Consider the following 25658-nt stretch of genomic DNA (forward strand, 5'->3'; position numbering starts at 1 on the left):
TGTAGTGATGCAGAAAGGCTTTTTTTTTTTAAACTTTACAATATTGTATTAGTTTTGCCAAATATTGAAATGAATCCACCACAGGTATACCTGTGTTCCCCATCCTGAACCCTCCTCCCTCCTCCCTCCCCATACCCTCCCTCTGGGTCATCCCAGTGTACCAGCCCCAAGCAGCCAGTATTGTGTATCGAACCTGGACTGGCGACTCGTTTCATACATGATATTATACATGTTTCAATGCCATTCTGCCAAATCTCCCCATCCTCTCCCTCTCCCACAGAGTCCATAAGACTGATCTATACATCAGTGTCTCTTTTGCTGTCTCGTACACAGGGTTATTGTTACCATCTTTCTAAATTCCATATATATGCGTTAGTATACTGTATTGGTGTTTTTCTTTCTGGCTTACTTCACTCTGTATAATAGGTTCCAGTTTCATCCATCTCATTAGAACTGATTCAAATGTATTCTTTTTAATGGCTGAGTAATACTCCACTGTGTATATGTGCCACAGCTTTCTTATCCATTCATCTGCTGATGGGCATCTAGGTTGCTTCCATGTCCTGGCTATTATAAACAGTGCTGCGATGAACATTGGGGTACACGTGTCTCTTTCCCTTCTGGTTTCCTCAGTGTGTATGCCCAGCAGTGGGATTGCTGGATCATAAGGCAGTTCTATTTCCAGTTTTTTAAGGAATCTCCACACTGTTCTCCATAGTGGCTGTACTAGTTTGCATTCCCACCAACAGTGTAAGAGAGTTCCCTTTTCTCCACACCCTCTCCAGCATTTATTGCTTGTAGACTTATACCAAATCTTACTAGGGAATCTCAGAGCCATCCTTTTTTCATCTATCGGAGAATTCTGTGGATAATTTCTGTGCCTTAATGAATCATTCAAGGATATCTCTTGCTTGCTAACTTGCTGGAAATGAGCAAAATATGTTTACATAGGATTTTCTAGAGAGAGGAAGTTGAACCATTCATTATCAAGTGTTTTGGGATAGAGATTAAATCCCTTACCTCACCTTGCACTTAGCCAACATGCATCCTATATGTCTTTTCATACTGCTCATGGGGACGACAGAGGACGAGATGGTTGGGTGGCATCACTGACTCAATGGATATGAATTTGAGCAAGCTCCTGGAAAGGGTGAAGGGCAGTGAAGCTTGGTGTGCTGGAGTCCGTGGGGCCGCAAAGAGTCGGACACCTTTGAGTGACTGAACAATAACAAATCCTGTATTTGGTTTGTGAGGAGTCATTCTTTACATGGATTTAGTTGGTTCTGTTTCCTATTACCCTCATGTTATCTAATTCCCTTTCCTTGTCATTTATTAACAGTGCAGAGTGAACTGAAGATTTTTACATGGAACCTGAAGCAAATTATCCAACAACAGGGTTCCAGTAAACCCTGGTTTATCTCTGCATGGACTTAACTTCTAAAGGTGAGAGTCTGCAGTTAACCCCTGATGGTTTGAACTCACCCCAAAGGCACTGACAGTAACACTCAATACGCCATTTCTTCCAAATTGCTTTGTTTGCAAATGAAGGTTTCTTTTCCCCTCCCCTCTCCCCCACCCCCCGATTTTGTTGCATCTCCAGGGTCGTGTCGAACATCTAAACTTCTCAAAATGTATGCACACGCGAGCGTGCTCTCACACCCCACTCGAGTACACGAGCCCGGCTGGGCCGGCTCCCAGTTAGAGAACACATTCCATTCTTCGCGCTCGGGCACACCCCTCCGCAGTGGGGATTGGTCGGGCCGACCCCCTGTCGGCGAGGCGAGGCTCCTAAGAGGCCCAGACGCCTGCCAATCCCCACGGGCTGTCAAAACAAGTCTTCCCTCCCTGTCACAACAGAGCGGAGTGGAGGTCGCCGCCGCCGCCGCCGCACTTCCTGGGGCCGCTGCATCGCGGTCCCTGGGCAGGTGGCGGGTGCGCCGGGCAGCGGTCGCCGGGCTCCAGCCCTTCTCAGGCCGCACGCGTCCCGGCCTCTGCGGCCGCCCGGCCAGGCGACCGGTGCCTTTTGTCTGGCGCAGAGCGGGCGTGTGCATCACATTTCGGACACCTCCCTCTCCTTGTCGTCTCTCCTCCCTCCTGCTCACATCTTCTCCGCCGTCCTCCCCTCGCCGGACTGCCGGCCTCCTGGACCAAAGCCCGCGGACGTCTCTACTCGAGAGATGCCTCCTCTCCAGAAAGTTACCGCCGCCGCCGCCGCAACCGGGCGGTGAAACAAAGTCTGGCCGGGCCGCCTCCCGGTGCAGGAGCGCACCCGTGCCCAGCGGCTGCACTTCGCTGCCGGGCGTGCCGCCTCCCCGCGGGGAGTCCGAACCGCGCTCGGCCATGGCCGAGGGCGCAGCCAGCAGGGAGGGTTCAGCGCCGCCAGACGCGGCCGGGAGCGAAGACGACCCCCGAGTGGGCCCGGATGCCACCTCCGGGGACTGCGTGGCGGCGGCCCCTGGGGGCCGGTGGAGGGACCGTCGCAGTGGGGTCGCCCTGCCCGGAGCTGCGGGGCCCCCGGCGGACAGTGAGGCCGCCCTCCTGGAGGCTGCGCGGGCGACCCCTCGGCGCAGCAGCATCATCAAGGTAAGCGAGGCCGCGCGGCCCCGGGAGCTTGGCTGTGGGTGGGCGGTGGGTGGGTCGTGGGGCTGGGGCAGGATGTACGGTGTCCGGAGGCATCGCAGGCTTAGCATTGTTTTCTCCAGTGTCCTTCATTACCAAACCTTCCTTCCTTGTCCGGAGGTTCCCAGACTCAGCTCTTGGCTGTGAGAAGCAGAAGTGACTTTTTTTTTTTTTTTTTTCTCACCGCAGAGGAAAAGTTCCATTCTGCGCCTTTGCGTTTTGATGGATGCTTTCCCTCATTTTCTATGAAAGTTTCTCTAAACCATTGATGTAAGGAGGAAGGCAGAACTCAATATAAATGCAGACCTGCGGGAAGGTCGTGCACTGCTCTCCAACGAAAAGTTAGCTTTCTCCGCACAGTTTACCCTCAAGTGGGAAAAAACCCAAAAAACAAAACATACAAATCTTCGAGGCTCAAACTGTCTCGAGATCTCACGAAGCGTGAACCTTCCTCGTAGGCAGGCTTTTTTCAGTGGACCCTGCGGCAAAGTAGGCAAAGTAAAGAGCGAAGGTGGAGCCTAGAGTTGTGCAGATAGTGTAACCGGAAAGCAGTAAATCCACCAAGCATCACCACTGGTCCTCGTGGTTACCACCACATCCAGGAGAACGCTTCCCGACCCTTCAACTACCAGTCACGGTTTCTATTTATCCGTTTGGCTAGCCTCATCCCTCCTCTTGTCTCTTTCTGTCTTCCTTCCACTTGGGGCTTGCTTCCTGTTTGAGATTTCATCTTGGGTTCATGACATCGGTATAAGGTCTCCTGGAATTCAGAACCTTTCCACAGGCTTTGGAAGAGGGCCTTTTAGCATAAATGCGTGAGTACATAATCTTGAGTACATGACATTAAAATTGATCTTGGAAGAACATTCAGTATGAAACTGCTTCCATATAAAAATAAGCCAAAGATGAAAATGAAGGATGGACTTGGAACTATCCATACTTACTATTCAATGTGCTTGTATTAATACCTTCAAAACCCTTGTTCAGGTTGAAGCTGTGTATACATCACACAATACGTTTCTCTTTTTCAAGCTCTAAATTGGAACTCCTAGTGCCAGTGTGGGTAGACTGTTCCCACAGTCCATCCAGCTAGCTCCAAGTATGGTCTAGGCTTTTCCCCAATACTGACACATGGAAGTTTAGAGCCAAACAGGGAAATTTCTATATTAAAAGAAGAGTGGGTGGTAGTTGCAAATGACTTGTAGTAGTTTCTATTATTTTGTGACTTTTAGATTATGTGAAGAGGAGTGTTCTCTTCTGGGTATGAATTTGGAGAAAAAGGAAATGATCCCTGCCCCTGCCCCCTTTAACCCATAGATCAGAAAGCATGTTATTTTGAAACTTAAAAAAGCCCACTGTAGACAGTATACATTTTGAAGCCTAAGATGTAGACACTACATGTGTTGTGTGAAAACAATAGCCACAAGATAGTTTAAAATATACCATCATAAAAAGCATTGGGCTTTTTTTTGTTGTAAAAGAAATGAAAGTAACAGAGTGTAAGGAGTATATAAATTCTTGCAGCTAAATTGGTAAGTTTAAAATTTTTGTATGTGCTGGTTGATATTCCTGGAAGGGTCCTTGCTGAGTAATGGTGCCAGTTTAGTTTTGAAATTTCTTTTTGTGACAAAAAAGGAAGGAGGCAACGGAATAGCAACTTAATCCTTTCCCTATTTAATAGTAAAATAAACATTTAATAATTGCCATTTAAAATTAAAGATACCAGAATATGAAGTGAATTCTTATTATCAGTTAGCTTTATTGAAAAATTATTAATATATGCATATGATAAAAACAAATGTTGCAAAGGAGTTTGAAGGGAAAACTCCCAGCCACTCCCCATTCCCACTTACAAAGTCCACCCCAGTAGCTGTTAACATGTTCTTGTGTACCCTTCCAGAAATATTCCATATATAAGCATGTGTATCTGTATATATCTGTGGTGAGCTACTGATGCTACTGATTTATGTAATAAAATTTGGCTAGAGTTTTTACAGGGTTTATATATTCAGACTTGCGCCAAACATTTTGATGTCTGGAGAGTTGTCTAAGGTCATTGTGATGCATCTGTTAATCTTCAAGGATAACCTGTAGGTCATTGGTCCTTGGGGTCTATTCCCAGAGGCCTTCATTATCTTCCAGTGGGGAAAGGGACAGGTGATGGGTTCTGTTTCACTCCTCCTCTGAGATCAAGGACATCTCAGAATCTGTCATTCCATGGTTTGTGCACTTTAGCACAATAAAAACGAGAGTTTCTGAAAAAGGTCTAGATCATAAGAAGTAAGTAGTACATGCTTCTCTATTGAGAAAAAATTGCTTTCTTTGTTGTTTTTCCAAGAGTTATTTTTATTTGGCATTGAAACATACACAAAAAGAAAGCTTTAGTACATTTTATATTAATCTAACTATTAAATGCTGTTCCAGATAGCCTTAGTACAGTGATAATTGATATTCATGGTCATAACTCTGAGCCACTGAAAGATTGTGAATCATCAAATATCAAATTCTTTTCAGCTCAGTTGAGGGTATTGTTTCTATTCTAATTTGACTGCTAATTTTCTGTAAACTTGAATAGTAGATAAATCAGAATACTGCATTCCTCTAGCATGCCAGAAAACAGACTGTCTTGTATATTAATAGAAGGAATGTTTTCAGTAAATTTGCCCTCCCTAATTTGTGAAAACATGTGTTTAGTTGAGAAAACAATTTCCTTCTGAGCTGATGAAAACAATAGTATTTATCTTTACACATTTTTTGAAAGTCTTTCTACTGAATTATGTTTCTTCCGTTATATGCCCAGTTCTAAATTTTGAAAAATTTAATGTGAGAGTTAAACTATGTTCTCTTTAACCTGTCCATTTTCCCCTGTGTTTTTCTATGTAATTTTTTGTACAGCATTGACATTTATAAATGTTGTATGTTTTTTGGTAAGTGTATTGTTGTATACCACAATATTATATAAACTCCATCTTAATTGCTTCTTTATGACATTGGTTTAAAATGACAAGTTTAGTTAATTGCAGGGTTGAGAATATCTAGTAATTAGGTACTGTTGTACTTTCAAATATACTTCTACCTAAGAAATTAGACCAATAACTATCTGGTATTGATATAAAATTTATGTATTTAAAATATTTAGCTTCTAGATTGTAGTTTATCAGTATTACTCTATAATAGAAATTGTTTGCTCCCTATACTATTGGGTTTGCCAAAAAGTTCATTTGGGTTTGTCCATAAGCTGTAACAAAAAATCTGAACAAACTTCTGGCCACCAAATAGATGATGGGAATTGAGGTACATACATGTTTTAAAAATAGCATATTTTTAAAGCAAGACTTTTAAAATAAGTCTCTCAATAGTTGAGAGACTTCCCTGGTGGTCCAGTGGTGAAGACTCCACATTTCCAGTTCAGGGGGCTTGTATTGGATCCCTGGTCAGGGAACTAAGATCTCACAGACTGCAAAGCCAAGGAAAAAAAAAGCAAATGATTTATCTCCCGTTATATGCAATGTATTGAAGAGTCCTACTTTTTCCCATTTCCTTCTGCTTCTACTTCAGTATGAACTCTTGAGAAGAAATTATCACTTGGATCCCATGGGCATAAGTGTGTGGGTTGAAGACAGAAGTTGGAAATGAGGTGCTGAGATGTTCACTGAAGCAGCTAAAGTAGTGACTTCCATGTTGTCCATGTTTCTTATATCATGGCTGGTCTCATTCTGTCATGTTCATTGTGATTGTGGGGCTGATGTAGTGGGTTTCTGAGCTGCAGCCTCAAAGATGCTTCTTGGGTACCTGCTGACCCATATCAAAATTATGGCTCTCCTCAGAGGAGCAAGGGAAATTTTATTCACTTTTATGAAGTACTGCCTAATGTAAGTCAGGTACTAAACTAGGAGCTTTCATACATTATAATCACTTAATCCTCACAGCAAACTCTCTGAAGTAGAGAAAGGAGGCATGGAGAGCTCCTGATACAATGTGGAGTCAGGATTCATACCCATGTCTGAAAACTTGTGGTCTCATGCTGATTCTCAGATGCAGAAAGAGCCACGATTCATGAACACATTTTAGGTTAGAAGTAACGTGAACATCTAAGAAAGTGGCAAATTCTTGGGCTCCAAGGTTTGTAGGTAAACTCTCTTTTCTCTGCTTCACCTCTCCAATTCAGAACAACTCGAAATGGATGACTCTAGAAAGCTTCCTTTGTGGCTCAGCTAGTAAAGAGTCTGCCTGCAATACAGGAGACCTAGGTTCGATCCCTGTGTTGGGAAGATCCCCTGGAGAAGGGAAAGGCTCCCTACTCCAGTATTCTGGCCTAGAGAATTCCATGGACAGTCCATGGCATCGCAAAGAGTTGGGTATGACTGAGCAACTTTCAGTTGAGTTCAGTCAGAAAGAGATTGCAGACGCTCTTGTCTTTGGTCATTTTGTTAGGCCTGCACTGTGCTTTGAAAGGCAGAGAAGCTTGGCAGATGTTCTACTTGTTGTCAATATATGAAGGTCACACCTGTTCTTTTATGCCTGACCCACTTCTCCCCTTCTCACGCAGCAGTTTGTAAAGGATTGTATTCTCTTTTAGACTCATTATGGGGCATGGTAAAAGTGAAAGTGAAAGTCACTCAGTTGTGTCAGACTCTTTGCGACCCCATGGACTGTACAGTCCATGGAATTCTCCAGGCCAGAATACTGGAGTGGGTAGCCGTTCCCTTCTGCAGGGGATCTTCCCAACCCAGGGATCAAACCTAGATCTCCCGCATTGCAGGCAGATTCTTTACCAGTTGAGCCACAAGGTAAGCCCAACAATACTGGAGTGGGTAGCCTATCTCTTCTCCAGAGGATCCTCCTGACCCAGGAATTGAACCAGAGTCTCCTGCATTGCATGTGGATTCTTTACCAACTGAGCTATGAGGGAAGCCCATGCTATATGGTGCATAGGAGTATGTATTACTCCAGAGGAATAATGAAATAAGGGATCTTGTGTGGGAGCTCTGAAAATATTTTTTTATAGGGACAATTATGAAGGGAATGAAGTATAATTGAGAAATAACTCAAAAATTTTAGAGTTATAAGTTAAATAGGCTTCTGTAACTTGGCATGGGAATTAATCAGCATTTATAGACTCTTTTGCCTGTAGAAATATGTTAAAAGTTCTGAAAAATCAACTTATGGGTAAATGTTAGATAAACAACCTGGCCATAAGTGTGTCCTGGTGGTTTCCATTGTGGATGCCCCTCCTGAGGTATGATTCATAAATGGCATTGAACTTCTTGCGTGGATTTGTTTTGTTGTGCCAGTAACTTCAGTTAGAGTATTAATTTTCCTGAAATTTCCATAGAAACGTTGTCACATTTCACCTTAGAAGTGGTTGTTTCTCATAGTAGTGCCTTTCTGATGTGATTTCTTACAGCATCTCTCAAGAGAATTCAGAATAAAATTTAGATAAAGAACCCTGTATTGTTTTGATGAGAGACTTTTAGAAGTACCTGTTGATTAGTGCTTCCTATTATTATCAGAATTTATAAGAATTTTTTTCCTTCTTGAAACATGTATTAAGGTTTAAAAAGTAGAAGTTAATTGCATAGCCAGTGAGAGGCTAAACATACATTGCAATTAAGACTGAAGAATTGTTTTCTCAGCCTTTCCCCCTTTACAGTAGAGTAAACAGGTAATTAAATTTTGTACAGTAAAATGTCAATTGAACATATATTTCCAAATAAGACCTTAGGCACCACAGGCTATTATGAGATGACATTGGGGACAGCTGATTTTACCTTTGGTACCACAGAACAAACACTCCATTAATGCTTCTAGGTAATGTTGGAGCAACTGGTTGGGCAGTAGGCTGGGGAGTAATTCAAAGAAAGAATTATGGCAGTAATTCCTGCTCCCCCAGTGACTGTTCAGTTTTAATAATGGTGAATGTTAAACATAATTCCATTTTCAGGATCAATATCTAAATTGAGACCTGTATAAAATTGTACATTAAAAAAATTATCAACTTAAAATGACTAAGAGGCAGGAGTAAAATTCCTTTTTGAGTTTTCCATTGGGATTTCACCACTAGTAAATGAACCATTGATTACTAGATGGAGAGAATAATTTGATTGCACTTCCAATCTAGGGTAATAATAAATCAGTAAACCTGTTGCAATGGAACCTGTCAGTTCTACATAATTTCATATTTTGATGTTTTCTAATGATGTAAAAAAAGATATATTTGTAGCTTTTTCAAATCTTATTTATCTTTGCAGGGCTTCCCAGGTGGCACTAATGGTATAGAACCTGCCTGCCAGTACAGGAGACATAAGAGATTAGGGTTTGATCCCTGGGTCGTGAAGATCCCATGGAGGAGGGTATGACAATCCACTCCAGTATTCTTGCCTGGAGAATCCCATGGACAGAGGAGACTAGCAGATTATAGTCCATAGGGTTGCAAAGAGTCAGACATGACTGAAGCAACTTAGTATGTATGCATGCACGTTTATCTTTGCATCCCAGTTCATCTCGGTATCCTACTTACTATGAAGGTTATGATAGACAGAATTTATTGTAATTAATAAATTATAATATACAATAAAAACAATTAGAACTGAATGGTCAAGTTCTATAATGACAACATTCTGTCTTAAGTCTTGGCCAATGTATTGTGTATTTCAGCTAACATTTGACGGCAACAAAATAATAATGTGACAAAATATTGGAATAGTCCCTTGGATTTAAATTAGAACTTGATTTGTAGTTTAATCTGTAGCATTTTATGTGGATGTGTAAGAGAGATATAATCTAGTTTATTTTCCACAGTACCATTATAACTAACCTCACTAATAATTAATCTAGCATTATTTTGGAGAAGGAAATGGCAACCCACTCCAGTGTTCTTGCCTGGAGAATCCCAGGGACGGGGGAGCCTGGTGGGCTGCCGTCTATGGGGTCGCATAGAGTTGGACACGACTGAAGTGACTTAGCAGCATTATTTTGAGACAAGTAGGATTGTATGTGATGAGTAGAAAGTAATCATTATTTATATTATCATTGTCACTCCAGAAAGAAAGGCAAGTTAATTTTGAAAACAATACAGTCCATCCAAAATGAAACAATATATCAACGAAACTATTTTAATAAGTGCACTTAGTTCCCCAAAATTTCTTAATTTGTTTGTGAATTTGTGAAAGTGTATGCCTTTTACTGGAGAAGGCAATGGCAACCCACTCCAGTGTTCTTGCCTGGAGAATCCCAGGGATGGGGAAGCCTGGTGGGCTGCCATCTATGGGGTCGCACAGAGTCGGACACAACTGAAGCGACTTAGCAGCAGCGGCAGCAGCAGCATGCCTTTTACTGGCAAGGATATTATGTTTTTCCTTAACCATACAACTTTGTATTCAAAATACCTTTGAAAGATAATATCTGCTTTCTTAATTCTTTCACACTGACTTGTTCAAAAGTCTTTTAAAATGTGCTAAATCTGTACTAGACTAAGCGTGAAAAGTGAAAGTGTTAGTTGCTCAGTTGTGTCCTACTCTTTATAACTCCATGGACTGTAGCCTGCTAGGCTCCTCTGTCCCTGGAATTCTCTAGGCAAGAATACTGGAGTGGGTTGCCATTCCCTTTTCCAGGGGATCTTCCCGACCCAGGGATCGAAGCTGGGTCTCTGAGCCACCAGAGAAGCCCAGACTAAGCACAGGTGGCATATTTAATTAGGCACACTTGTATCATTGTATGGTACTATGTAATGGGTAGAAACGATGGTGGGATTATATCTCAGAGCACCTTCTCTGTGAGATGTTGAGGAAGGTAAATGCACAAGGAGGGCAAAAAGAGACCGAAAACAAACCCCCTTTACTGTTAGCTGGGACCAAGATTACAAGGCAGAACTCTAGAAAAACTGGACTTGATCATGTTATAGGTACTTCCTTTAAGGCTCAAGTGATTTCAAACCAAAGCAGGCCAAATAGCCTGTGTCCTTAAAATCCACATCTCCCATCTCAGATCTGACACGTGAGAATGAGGGTGGGCTGCCCAGAAGAGCACCCCATTGGGCGAGAGAATAAGTAGTCAGCAGGAGCAGAATGTGTTTACCCTCTATGCCTCTCTAGGCTTAGGCTGGGTTGGGATCTGAGCTCAGGAAAAGGGCATCTATGTGAGAAGAGACAGTGTAAACTGCCTTGCTCTGTTCCCTTCAGGTCAGCCTGTTGTTGGGTGAGGTGATATAGAGGAGACCACGCTGTGTGCACTCTGACCTTTATCTTTGAAAACTTCGCCTCCATAAAACAGAGTCTATCAGCCCTTGAACTTGCAGTCTTGTAATCATTTACTAGTTTTTGGAGGAGATAGTAGGGGCAGAAGTGGCAGAGCGGGGTGGGGTGGGGAATGAAGGTTGGTAGTCTGTGCTCCCCCTGGAGACTGACATACAAGCTTCAAAGACACCTTCAGCATTTGGTGAACTCCTTTTTTGAAATACTTTGGAATTATTGATTCCATGCTGTAATTAAATAGTATATATTTAAATATGTTATTAATAATTAAATGCTTTATTTTTATGTTTAATAGATAAAACACCCAGTACATCTTGCAGAGATTTTCCTATTGAGAAATTTTCTTATAATGACAGCAAATGCTTATTTAAGTTATGAGTCTGGCATTGTTCAGTCAATGTATATTCATTCATTAAATCCTCACAATAACCTTATGTACTTAGTGTTTTTACTTGTTATTTCCCTTTTCACAGTTGGAGAGATACTAAATGACTTGCCCAGGGTTACTTAGCTAGTAAATGGCAGAGCGAAGAAATGGACTCAAATGGTTTAGCTCCATAGGTTGCTTTTAATCTTTATACTATACATCCTGCTAAATAATATTGATTTAAACCTTAGCTAGTAGTCATGAAATAGGAGACATTATATAGCTACCTTAAAAAATAAGTTTAGCTGACAAGTCAAAAAGAAGAAATTCTGAAAACAACTTTGGGAAACTCTATTAAGGACTCTTTGCGTATGATTTTTTTTAGCTTCTTAACCTTTCATGTAAAATGCCCATGACTTTACAGTAATATTGTACTCTGTTCCACTTTTGCTTGAGAGAATGGAATTTCTCTTAGTATATTTTTACTCTTTTTCAGAATAAACATGTTTACCATGAAGCAACAATTTATGATCCAACTTTGCTATAAATTATACAGGCTAAGGATGGACTGTTAATTAATGCAAACTGATATGATTTATTTTATAGTTTGATAGTTTTGTCTTCCAGCATCAATAAATCAAAAAGATGTGCCTGAGTTTTTAATCCAGGGAAGTTGCAATTTTGATAAGTGATAGTGGATATGATGCTGTATGATTCAGATTTCTCCCCAATTACATTTGAGGTAGGTGAGTTCATCACACATATGAGGAATATTTGAGGAATTCCATTAAACTGAAAGTCTGTTTAATCATTTAATTCCTTTTTGAGGGGTGGAAATTTCAAAGTCAATATGTGGGAAATTTAAATATGTGAGTATGTTGTGAAATGACTGTGCTCGTGGCTACTTTATTGTGTTGATGGTAACGAGTCCATTCTGCTATGCAGAGATACAGTACTATGGCCAAATGGTACCCAGAGGTTTATCCCCATCACTTGGAGACTGGCCAGGGTTATAGGCACAGGCTGCTCTTTGTTGAAACACTCCTCATATGTCAGCTTTAATTATCTATCTGTGGTTATGTTAAATTATTGAAAGGGCATAGGACTTTGGCTTTTTCTTTCTCTTCTCTCTCTCTCTCTCCCTCTCTCCCTGTCTTTTCTCTGTTGCAGCATTTGCACAATAAGACATTTGGTCACATTCTCTTAAAGCATTTTTTTTTTTTAAACAATGAGGCTTTCCCCAGACACCTGAAAGTTACAAGAGTTATTTTTCCTAATACCCTCTTATGTTTAATTAGTGTGGAATCAACCTCGTTTTGTGATAAATGCAGTGGTGTGTGTGTACACATTTATGCTAGACACATTGGAAGTCAGAAACCTCAACGGCAGGTGACCTTTTGATCCCCAGCTTTCTGTCCTATGGCTGAGGTGATGGTATTTATCCAATGACACATTTATTATGAAAGTAATTGCATCGGCTATGAGAAGTCAAAAGTATTAGCAGTTAAGTTACACCAGAAGTTGAGATTTCTATGGTTTGGGGAGAAGAGAAAGAGGATCAATGTGTGCTAAAGAGAAAGGAATCAGAAAGGACCATGTTTATAAATGGGCACAGTAATGTTTCAATAAATAGTTCTTTACCTGGATCATTCTGCCAGAAGTTGTACATTTGGAAATACAAAGTTTGGGGATTTTGTTGGCATTTTGGTTCTGGAGAGTCTTTTAACTAACACCTCACTTCATAACAACTAATGGTGAATACTCAGCACAGGGCCCTTGAACCTAGAGATTCCTGGAAAGGATCTAGAAAGAACTGGTCTCGGTTGTTGGGAATGGTTAGCATTAAAGACAAGTTATGTCTGTTTTTTTTTTTTTTTCTGTTTTCCTAGCCCTAGCCCTAGGAAGAATTCGTCAGAGTTCCTCCATCAGCATGACAGGGTCACCAATACAGAGAAATGGCTTCTGGGAAACAAGACATCGTAGAAATTGGTATAACAGAATGGAAATAGTTGTGAGCGCTGGTATTAGCTGTCACAGCTTAAAACAAAAGACTCTATGATTCACAGACGCAGGGGGACTGTGAACTGTTGTGTTCAGACACTCCTAATGGTCTTGCAGAGAGGCAGCCTTCACTGCTGCTCTTGCCCACCCCACTTTCCCAGACTGAACAAGGGGAGGACTTCCAGGGAGGAGGTGACCTTGGAAGGGAGCCTGTTCCTTCTACTTTCCTAATTTTGGGTGGAAGAGCTCATGACTCTTTTGAAGCTGAGAGAGAAAGGACTCAAGAGAATCATTAGTAAAGATTGGGCAGGTAATGGTGGTAGCATCCAACAATTCCCCTCTCCACCAAGTCTCCCTGTAAGCTGGGACTGATGCTCATCTCTTCTCTGGAATGTGCTGAATTGCCAGACCAGCAGAGCTCTTATGCTGTCCGAGTTCCTGAGTGTGGACAAAGGTGACACTGTCAAAGATGGCCAGGATGTTGCTAGTGCCCCACCCAAAGAAGGCATTTGAACAGAGGGACTCTAGTAACAAAAGACTGGGGCAGGGGCTGGGTAAGTGGTGGGAGAAAGAGGTCATGTCCAAGCCAGATCTCTAAAACCAGTATGATGAATGTATAGGAAGAAGAGCACTGTAGAGAACCAACATCTCCACACAGAGTCAGCATTTGGATGCCTGCCTTACAGAGAGAATCAATAGTTCAGTGTTAACCCGGGGAGCAGAGAAACCCAAACCAGTGGGGCCTGCAGCATCCTTATGATGCCATCTTTAGAGAGACCATGGCCTGTCCTATCCATCCTCCAGCCCAACCCTAGAAGGGAAGTATAGGGAGGAAGAGAAAGAGAGAAGTGGGTAGACTAGACCTACCCCCTACTGCAGCAACTACCGCCACTGTTTTCGCTTGCTTTGGGGGTATGGAATGGAAAGAAGACCTTGAAATGAACTTGAGATTGAAGTTTTAAATGAATAGGAATGAGTTTTTTAAGGACTTAAAAAAGTGAAAGTCTCTCAGTGATGTCCAACTCTGCGACCCCATGGACTATTCAGTCAATGGAATTCTCCAGGCCAGAATACTGGAGTAGTTAGCCTTTCCCTTTCCCAGGGGATCTTCCCAACCCAGGGATTGAACCCAGGTCTCCCTCATTGCAGGCAGATTCTTTACCAGTTGAGCCACAAGGGAAGCCCAAGAATACTGGAGTGGGTAGCCTATTCCTTCTCCAGGGGATCTTCCTCACCCAGGAATCCAACCGAGGCCTCCTGCATTGTAGGTGGATTCTTTACCAACTGAGCTATATTGTGAAATCTGAGTGAGGTCAGTTATTAGTAATAACTGGAGTACCCAGGGGCAAGGGGATATGAGATGGCATAGTTGGGAGGGAGCTGTTGTGGGAAAAATAAAGCTCACTGGACTTCCTTGGCTGTCCAGTGCTTCCAATGCAGGGGGCATGGATTCGATCCCTGGTCTGGGAACTAAGACCCTACATGTTATGTGGTGCAGCAAAAACCAAACCAAACCAAACAAACTCATTTGTTTGTACTGCAGAAACTTAAGGCTGCTTAATTATCCAATTACATTATTATAGAATTGGAGAGCTTGAGATCATTCTCTAATTCTACCCCTTCATTTATTAAGCATGGCTGTCCACCATCTCTCTCATTCTTCCAGGGAGCCATTAGAGGTATTGTTTATGGCACCATGGATGGGTTATGGAGGGTTATGGAGGGTTCTTTTTACAATTTCATGGTGTAGAAGCCCCAAAATTGTCAAGATCTTACATTATTTTTTTAATTCTTATAGCAGTTGGAAAAACATGGCTGTGGTTATCATTTCAACCTTACAGATAAGGAAGCCAAAGCTCTGAGAGGTAGAGAAACATGTTCCACGTCTCCCAGATATTAAGTATGTCTGTGTTTGGTAGGGTAGAGGTGGGGGAAGGCAGAATTTTTTCCTCCCTATTTTCTTTATTCCTCAAATTTGCAACCACCAGTAACCCAGGTTTCCAAAAAACAATGAGTTAAGGATATGTTAATCTGGTTGCATGGGGCCAGAGTTAAAGCAAAGTTAAGGTGGTTCAACCTTTCACTATTCTGTGATTAAAGCAACCATCATCAACTGAGCTAGGGACACATATTTAAGTTGAAAGTCAGAAGGATCTAACACACAATGATAGATTTGAGGGGATTGCTTTGGCATACTTTGGAGGTTTGGGTTTCTTACTCTTCAAAAGCTACATTTTAGAAACCCTAAATATTAGTTTTCTATTGTTGCTTTAGCAAATTATCACAGTGTCTTTAAACAGTATATATTTGTTATCTTATAGTTCTAGAAGTCTGCAGCCTGAAATGTGTCTCACTGTGCTAAAATTAAGGTATTGGCAGGGCTGTGTTCCTTTTGGGGTGTCCCTGGTGGCTCAGTGGTAAAGAATCTGCCTGCAGTGCAGGAGACCTGGGTTCCGTTCCTGGTTTGGAGAGACCCCTGGAGAAGGGAATGGCAATCAACTCCAGTATTCTTGCCTGGAGAATTCCATGGACAGAGGAGTCTGGTGGGCTAGGGGAAAATCCATTTTCTTGCCCCTTTCAGCTTCTAGAGTCTGCTACATTCTTTGGATCCTGGCCCCTTCCGTTTTCAAAGACAGCAACAACCAGTGAAGTCTTTCTCACATCATACTACCTTACCCTGCCCCATGCTAACTCTTCTCTCTCTTCCATCTTTAAGTATCTTTGTGATTACATTGGGCTCACCTGCATAATCCAAGATGATCTTCCTATTTTAAAGTCAGTTGATTAGTAATCTTAATTCCATCTGTAATCTTCTTTGTCATGGAACCTAATATGGAACCAAATGGAACCTAATGTGGAACCTGTCATGGAACCAAACCATGAAACCAAATTCTAAGGGATAGTACATAAAAATCTTTGGGGACCATTATTCTATCATATCCTGGTTTCAGAACTAGGTCATTGTTGTTGTGATGATTTTTTCCCATTCTAAATGAACTTTATTAAGATTCTTTAAATATAAATATAGTTTGTTACAATATAACAGTCTACTGGATTAAGATTTAGGATTTTAATAGTAGTTTTAATAAAATAGTTTATGGATCTTAGGAGCATTTAATTTCTAACTAAATCTGCATTTTTACTTTAATATGATATACTTTTTATACTTTAAACTATAGAGCTTTAGTAGACAATTAACTAAAAGAATCCTTACAGTTTACCTCATAATAGTTGAATCTACCTCTTAACAGGTCTGAAAATGGACTTAGAGGGATTATTGATTTCCTTAAATCATAAAGCAAATTGATGGAGAACCAACGTCTTCCAACTTCTTATGACCTGAACTTCATAAGATTTAAAAAGAAGGGGATCCAGATATCTGGATTTTATTCTTAATATATTCTTCATAAGAACTGAAGAATGACTTTCAGGTTCTCACAACATCCTTGTGCCCTTGACTTGACTCTGAGTAGAATGTACTTCTGAAAACTCTCCGGGAAAATTGATTCAACTGATCTGTCTTTGGGGCAGATGTCCTCTATTATCTTCACTGTTAAAAGTTTAAAACTTTATATAAATTATAATGAGGAAGAAGAGGTGATGTTCCAGACTGAGGAAGATTTTTTTTTGTGGTTAAAAATGTAGGTTTTTTTTTTTTTCTTTAAGAAGTTTTTTGATGAGTCCTCATGGCTAGTGTGTAAAATTAGTTATTTAATTTACCTCCTTTTAACTTAACTGAATAAGTTTCAATAAAGGAATTATATTGTAGAAGCTACTCATAAATAGCCATACATAAAACACACCCTTACCTGGGTCAGAGAAAGGGAGTTTCCAGCCTGTATGGCAATGCAAACTGTTAAAATAAGAATAAACCCAGTTTTCTCAGTGGTGCATATATTAAAGAGTAATTTCCAGGCAAGCTCACATCATAGAGAACCAATTGCTGTATGGTTTCATGGACAGTAATATCAGCTTATGCAATGTTTTCCATTGTATAAAGCCTATTAAAAAAGCCATAAGAGAAAAATAGCATTCACCACTGACATTAGGATTAACTGAGAATGGGGTGGCATTAAATAAAATGTAAAAAGATGGAATCAGAATTTAAAAAATCCTGGATCTAGATATTGGATATTTATTTGAACAACATAAAAACTTTGTACTGGATATTTTTGTTGTTCTGAACTCTTTCAAGAAAAGTCTGGAGAAAACCAAACAGTGATTTAAGTCCTTTAACAACCATGTGTAATATGTCATTATCTTTTACAAATCTGCTTTCTTATGAGGAACGAAACATTGTTCTGAGGCTTCTTATGAACGTAAAAGCTCAGCTTTGTGTTTATCTGATTATGTCTTAAATCCTTCTGAACTCTTATTCATGGTTTCAGTTTTGATTTTTAGATTTTACAGTTGAAAATGACTTGAACATTTTAAAGGACAAGTGGATGACTAAGGGAGATTATTTGTCTTATTCCTATAAGGATCTTAGTGCTATGACCCTCAAGGGACTGTCTTTGTAGTTTTCTTCAAATACTCTTCTTTTGTCATTTGGATGTTTTCCTTCATTCTGTTTCGTCTTCTAGAAAGTGTCATTGGTAGTACAAACAAAAGCATTGTTTGCTTTAGTGACTGGCTTGATCTACATCAGAATTTTAAATTTCACTATTAAAAGTCTTTATTGAAAGAGGAATTTAAGTGAGAATATTTATACATGAATCTTTGAGCCTTTGTAATGAGGGAGTTCACGCTCCATATTTATAAACACTTGCATTTATTGGGAAGCTAAGTTGCTCTAGCAAACATATGTTGACTGGAACAATATTAGAAGCTATCTCTAATAAGTAACGTTCTGTAACTAGGCTGGTTCTTCTCAATTAAGTAAGTAACTCTGATCCATAAAGAAGTTCAGGGATCCAGTTTCCTTTTGTCTCCCTTTTGGTCATTCTCTAGGATGGTTTTCTCCCTTTGATTAAACTGGCCCCCCATCACATCCCCCTTCTGTACCATACGAAGAGGGAAAAAGAAAGGAGGGAAACAATTTTATTTTAAGGAAGTTATCAGTAAGTTGCATGTATCACTTCTACTTTTATTCCATTGGTGTATTGGTGATATGGCTACAACCAGCTGGGAAATGTAGTCTCTACCTAGGTAGTTATGTGCTCAGCTTAAAGTTTAGGAGATTCTTATTAGTAAAATGAAGAAAAAGAGACTGTTAGTTTTGTTAAAATAATTAGTCATGAAATATATTCTTAATTGAAGAAGGAATCAAAGTGTTTTGTGATATGAGGGAATTAAACATTACTCTGATCTATTTTGGAGTTCCTATTGTTTGATCTGGTTAGGGCAACTGATAAGAACATGGCTCGTGTACTACTAGGTCTTATTCCAATACCTGTAATGAACCAGTTAACTTCACAATTATTTTTCATACACATGAACTGCACTTTGCATCCTGACTCAAAATTCGTACCACATGTGAAATACAGAGAAACCCCAAACAAGATCCTGAGTAACAACTGTATTTGTGGGAAAGAGTCTGATGGTCTGTCTCAGGTGAGCCTTTGCTGGGTGTCAGGTGCCGTAAAAGCACCAGAATAAGAACCCCTGTGGATGAGGGGATACTGGCCTCCACTCAGCAAGGGGCTCCTTCTCTTACAAAGGAGCCAATTTCATTTTCAGGTTGCTTCTGTTGTTTGAAAAACTTATGTTGAGCCCAAATCAAATTCTTCCATGATGCATTTCTTAGTCCAATTTCTGTCTCAGGAACTGGAAAGAGTAAGTTTAAGTTCTCATGTGACAACTCTTGACATACTTGAAGGGAGTTATATGGAAGTCTCCTCCCACACTCCACTGCGGTAATGACCCCTGATATTTAAGTGCTCACCAGTTTCCAGACACAGTCCTAAGCACTTGATATGTTTTAACTCATGAAATTCTCACTAGGCTTATGAAATGGGTGACGTCTACCCTATTTTCATAGATGAGATTGAGGGACAGATGGGTTAAATCATGTGCTCATATTCACACAGCAAATAAGTGGCATGTTCTGATTTGGCAGTGTTTAATTTAAAATGCCCTTTGACTACAACATTGGTTACTATACTAGGGGCACTGTGGTCCACTATAGTAGAGTGTTTTAGCTCCATTTTTCTGGAGATTATATTTCTATGACTATAATTATCACAGGAATTTTCCTTCTGGAGGTTAAAAAAAAAATAACTCAACATATTTCATTGACAGCAGTTTAGCAAATTGTCCTTGTATTCCACACGCTATGCTTCTGAATTTGGGAGGATCTGATGGGTTGATTGAAGGCAGGCTTGCTGTGGCAGCTGCGTTAAATTTTAAATGATATATAAAGTCATTGTACTTTTCTTAAATAGGGTGATTTTAGTTGATTTAGTCAGTAGTTATTAAAAGAAACCTTCCTCTCTCTACCAGAAAAGTTCTGTAAACCAACCAGCAGAGTTTGTAATTGTTACCATTTTTGCTCCTTCTTGTCAAGACAGTTGCACAGTTTTTTTGCTAGAGGGTCAAGTGTGTGCAAAGATGGATTTCAACTTCCTCAAATTCTAGAATAAAAGAATGAGCTATTCATGAATTTAATGTAGCTCCACTTAGTTTACCAAATGATTTTTACATACTTACTCTGTTATGGCGTAGTGCTATGTGCTCGGCCTCTGCTCTAAAAATCTCATATTAATGAACTTTTTTCTTGCTTCAAGTTGATTGCATTTTAGGAAAAGCTTCCATAGCCCCCACCTTGGCACTTAGCCTGAAGGGACACCTAAAACTTGGTAAAGGCATCTGTTAGAAATAGCTTCCTCATTAATTTAGCTAAATCTTTCACATTTCATTTTCACCTTACAATTCAATGAAATCTTTGCTTTTATTAAACAAAGATCTCTTACAGCTAATTCTGACTTTTTTTTTTCTCCTGGAATTAGGCTCATTTTGGGAAATTCTGTGAATATAAACAAAATGTGAATAAAAACTTGACTAAAAGTATTTAAAAAATCATGTCTGACTCAGACTCAGGTTTTCTGTATGTTTAAGTTTCTGTTTTCCTTGTTAGATTGTAAATTCCTTAAAAGCAAGAACTCATTCAAACTGTTCAGTTTGTGGTCTCTAAAAGAGAGGGTGTAATGCTCTGTAAAAATGCAGGCCTTAAATAAATAATGACCACTCTTATAATAAATCCTTAAAATTTAGAAAAGAAGTTAACCATGAAATTGGCAGCTATTAATTTGTTGTAATAGTATAGTTAAGGGGCAGTGCTATCTATTTCTTTCTTCAGGCTTACAGTCAAGGCTGCTGACACTCTGAGGAGCTTCTTCCTGATCTTCTTTCTTAGGTGTTGTCACCTACCAGGTTCTTATGAGTGAGACGCAGGTCAGTGGGTGGAAGAGGATATAAAGGATATAACATTTTCCACCTCTCTTAATACTCCTTAGATTTAAATCTGTTATTATAATTTTTGGTATCATGTTGTTATGTTTGTTTTTTAAATTGAGATATAATTGACACATAACACTATTCTTGTTTCAGGCTTCCTAGATGGTGCTATTGGTAAAAAATCTGCTTGCCAATGCAGGAGATGCAGGAGACGCGGGTTCTATCCCTGGGTCTCCAGGGAAGATGCCCTGGAGAAGGAATGGCAACCCACTCCAGTATTCTTGCCTGGAAAATTCCACAGACAGAAGACCTTGGTGGGCTATAGCCCATGGGGCCGCAAAGAATAGGATACGACTGAAGAGATTGAGTACACGCTCATTCTTGTTTCAGGTGTATGACATAATTCAATATGTGTGTATACTGTGAAATAATCACCACAAGAAGTTTAGTTAACATCACCATATATAGTTGCATTGTAAGAACTTCAAAGATTTATTCTCTTCAGTTCAGTTCAGTTCAGTCGCTCAGGCATGTCCGACTCTTTGCAACCCCATGAATCGCAGCACTCCAGGCCTCCCTGTCCATCACCAACTCCCGGAGTTCATTCAAACTCACATCCATTGAGTCGGTGATGCCATCCAGCCATCTCATCCTCTGTCATCCCCTTCTCCTCCTGCCCCCAAACCCTCCCAGCATCAGGGTCTTTTCCAGTGAGTCAACTCTTTGTATGAGGTGTCCAAAGTACTGGAGTTTATTCTCTTAGCAACTTTCAAATATACAGTGTTATTAACTATAGTTACTGTTACATCCCCTGGCTTATTTATTTTATAACTTAAAGTTTGTGCCTTTGACTACCTTCATCCATTCCCCTCATTTCACATCTTCACCCTACCCCCACCCCCATCTCTGGCAACCACCAGTCAAACCTGTTCTCTGCATCTGTGAGTTCAGGTTTTTTGTTTGTTTGTTTTATTCCACATATATGTGTGCATACTCAGTCACTCAGTTGTGTTGGAGATTTTGCAACCCTATGGACTGTAGTCCACCAGGCTCCTCTGGCCACTGGATTCTCCAGGCAAGAATACTGGTTGCCATGTCCTCCTCCAAGGGATCTTCCTGGAGGAAGATTGAATCCAGGGTCTGCCGCATGGCAGATGGATTCTTTACTGTCTGAGCCACTAGGGAAGCCCAAGAATATTGGAGTGGGTAGCCTATTCCTTCTCCAGGGGACTTTCCCAACCCAGGGATCAAAGCCTGGTGTCCTTTGTCTTCTGCATTGGCAGGTGTTTCTTTACCACTGAACCACCTGGGAAGCCCACATATAAATGATATCATATGGTATTTGTCTTTCTCTAACTTATTTCACTTAGCATAATACCCTCTAGGTCCATTCATGTTGTCATAAATGGCAGGAATGCCTTTTTTATGGCCAGATAGTATTCTGTGGTATATATACCACAAATTCTCTATCTGTTCCATCGATGGGCACTTAGGTTGTTTCTGTATCTTAGCTACTGTAAATAATGCTGCAATGAACATGGGAGTATAGATATCTTTTTGAGATATTTTTGTTTCCTTCAGATAAAAATACCCAGATGTGGAATTGTTGGATCTGCAGCTTCCTTTATTAAGCACTCTGAAAGAATTGGAAGTTTGCCTGGAATTCTTGTGTAGACCAATCATGGATTTAATCTGAATTAAAGATAATGTATTGCTGCTGAATGACATTGGGTCCAATCCAAGCCGCCACCCCCAGTAAACTTAATTGAGTAGTCCTGTGTTGTTGGATGATGCTGTAAACCTTTTCTGTAGAACATAAAGGAAGTATTCTGCTATGTGTTATATTCTACAAGATTATATCAGCTATAACCTTGATTTCAACAAGAAGGAACTAAATTAGAAAATATGCTGGGAAATGCATCATCCTTTATTTATTCTTTGTTAGTCTCATCTCACCAACTCTGAGAGAGAGACACCACGTATTAGACTTTACTTGTGTTCCTACTAACACTTAGTAGGAACACATAATTTGATTTATTTCTCTCCCAAGATTGAGTCAAGATGACTTTTTTTCTTACATAGTCTCGGAAGAAGCCTTTATCTGAGTTAATGCAGTCTGCTGTTGCTAGGTTTACTTTCCTTAGTAGGAACTTAAATCTTTGGGTGACAGCTTGGGCAGAGAAGGAAATGCAAACTTGAGAATTTGATCTGGGATCCTGGCATCTCGTCTTTGCTGCTTACTAACTGTGTGATCATGAGCAAGTTTTAAAACTTTTCTAAGCCTCAGCTTCTTTGTTGATAAAATGGGATTTAATGGCTGTTTTGCAAATTTGCTATAAGGACTGGTGGTGAGGAATGTAATAACTATATCTATGGATATATTTGAGATATATTTCAAGATATACCTGAAAAAGAGAGGATTTGGCAATCCATTTAACTAGCAGCTCCTCTATTAAAAATTCTGCCTATTGGTCAGTGGTGGAAAGTCTGTAACTACAAAAAATTTAAATACATGGTTTATATGCATTCCTGGTAGCTGTGGTCAGTATTTCCTTCTGAGTGGTTTTTCACCCAGCCTTCCAAGAGCAGTGTACTAGTGTTATAAGAAGCAGTCCTACTGGCTGCCACCATTTCTTCAGCAAACTGTGTATGACATTCATTCAGTCACATTATCTCCTTCTGTTATCTGAGGATACCTTGCCCACAGTTGTTTAGGTTAATGTGTGTGGATGTGGACCATGTGTGGCATCTGAGCTCTGACATCTATGTACAGCCTTATTCTGTGAGCTACAACTAAAATAAAAACAGTGTTAAATCTTTAGGTAATTATATATAAAGAAATTTCTTAGTTATTATAGATTTTGACTTTTTCATTCAAATGAAAACTTGAGTTGATACATAATAATACCACATATGCCAGAGCCGGGAAGGAGGTGGACATGGTATCTCATTATTCAATGTTTTTATATTATTAAATCTTTAGATATATGTTGAATGTCTCTGTTGGAGCCAAGGCCATTGAAATTGGACTCTGCTAATAGCCTTTTGGCAATACTGATCAAATTTTTTTCATGCCATGATATACTTGGCAAACTTATTTTTAATGATTGATTCATTCATCTGCTCATTGATGCTTCTGTTATTTGTGACAAGATTATATTTTGTAATACAGAAATTCAGAAGTGACACAGACGTACTTTATACCCAATGTACTAAAATTATTCCTATTTGGAACAACAGACTAGTTCCAAATAGGAAAAGGAGTACGTCAAGGCTGTATATTGTCACCCTGCTTATTTAACTTATATGCAGAGTACATCATGAGAAACGCTGGGCTGGAAGAAGCACAAGCTGGAATCAAGATTGCTGAGAGAAATATCAATAACCTCAGATATGCAGATGACACCACCCTTATGGCAGAAAGTGAAGAGGAACTAAAAAGCCTCTTGATGAAAGTGAAAGAGGAGAGTGAAAAAGTTGGCTTAAAGCTCAACATTCAGAAAACGAAGACCATGGCATCTAGTCCCATCACTTCATGGCAAATAGATGGGGAAGCAGTGGAAACAGTCTCAGACTTTATTTTTTTGGGCTCCAAAATCACTGCAGATGGTGATTGCAGTCACGAAATTAAAAGACGCTTACTCCTTGGAAGGAAAGTTATGACCAACCTAGACAGCATATTCAAAAGCAGAGACATTACTTTGCCAACAAAGGTCCGTCTAGTCAAGGCTATGGTTTTTCCTGTGGTTATGTATGGATGTGAGAGTTGGACTGTGAAGAAGGCTGAGCGCTAAAGAATTGATGCTTTTGAACTGTGGTGTTGGAGAAGACTCTTTGAGAGTCCCTTGGACTGCAAGGAGATCCAACCAGTCCATTCTGAAGGAGACCAGCCATGGGATTTCTTTGGAAGGAATGATGCTAAAGCTGAAACTCCAGTACTTTGGCCACCTCATGCAAAGAGTTGACTCATTGGAAAAGACTGATGCTGGGAGGGATTGGAGGCAGGAGGAGAAGGGGACGACAGAGGATGAGATGGCTGGATGGCATCACTGACTCAATGGACATGAGTTTGAGTAGACTCCGGGAGTTGGTGATGGACAGGGAGGCCTGGCTTGTTGCAATTCATGGGGTCGCAAAGAGTCGGACATGACTGAGTGACTGAACTGAATTGAAATAAAATAATAATCCCCAATAGAAAGTGGTTGTTATAAGAGGGTTTAGATCTGAGCTAGATGCTTAAAAATGCTTATTGGATAAATGAATGCATCCATGTCTGTATATGTGTTTGCTGAACACTGCCATACCCCCGGCTTTGTCCTTCTCTGTGTTCCTGATCTCATGAATAGCACTACCGTCCCCCTGGTTGTCATTGCTAGTGACCTGGATGTCATCTTTGCTCCCTCCTTCTCTCTCCCATCATATCTGATCTATTACCGTGTTCTCTTGATTCTGTCTCCTGAATAGTTCTCACTGCTATTCTATTAATACTGCTGGCTACTTCTACACTTAGCTTCTATTACCCATGGCATCTTCCTCACTGACTTTCTGCCTCCCACCACTTCTTTTTCCTAATCTGTTATCCAGAAGAGTAGCTAGAATCCTATTTCTAAAAGGCAAATCTATTTGTATCATTTCTGTCCTTAAAACTTTGATGACTTCTCAGTGGCCCACGAGTGAAGTACAAACCCTTTCATTTAACTCAGGAAATTCTGATACAACATAGATCTTCCCTTATCTGTCCAGTTCCATCTCCTACCATTTCCTATGCTCATATTCTGTTCTGTGGTATGCTGTTCTGTGCTTAGTCTCTCAGTCGTGTCTGACTCTTTGCAACCCCACAGACTGTAGCTTGCCAGGCTCCTCTGTCCATGGGGATTCTCCAGGCAAGAATACTGGAGTGAGTTGTGTTGCCCTCCTCATTCCGTTCTATGAGATGACACTATATACACAGCATAGGGCCCTCCTGATAGCTGATGAATATATATTAGCTATTTTTATCTCTCATATGGCTTCTCTGGAAGTGG

The 25658-nt window shown here is 40.3% G+C and overlaps 1 protein-coding gene across 2 annotated transcripts in view; it reads left to right on the forward strand.

Moving 5' to 3' along the window:
* The first annotated feature begins 1827 nt into the window (after positions 1-1827).
* PLCL1 (phospholipase C like 1 (inactive)) overlaps positions 1828-25658 on the forward strand; it is a 368258-nt gene continuing 344427 nt past the window's right edge. Inside the window, exon 1 of one of the 2 annotated variants that reach the window (XM_059875834.1) lies at positions 1828-2583. In XM_059875834.1, the coding sequence (XP_059731817.1) occupies positions 2341-2583 (243 nt within the window). In that variant the 5' untranslated portion in view covers positions 1828-2340. The remainder of the gene's footprint in view (positions 2584-25658) is intronic. The other variant, NM_001191279.2, reaches the window with a different exon arrangement.

This window comes from Bos taurus, chromosome 2 (assembly GCF_002263795.3).
Source record: "Bos taurus isolate L1 Dominette 01449 registration number 42190680 breed Hereford chromosome 2, ARS-UCD2.0, whole genome shotgun sequence".
NCBI lineage: Eukaryota > Metazoa > Chordata > Mammalia > Artiodactyla > Bovidae > Bos > Bos taurus.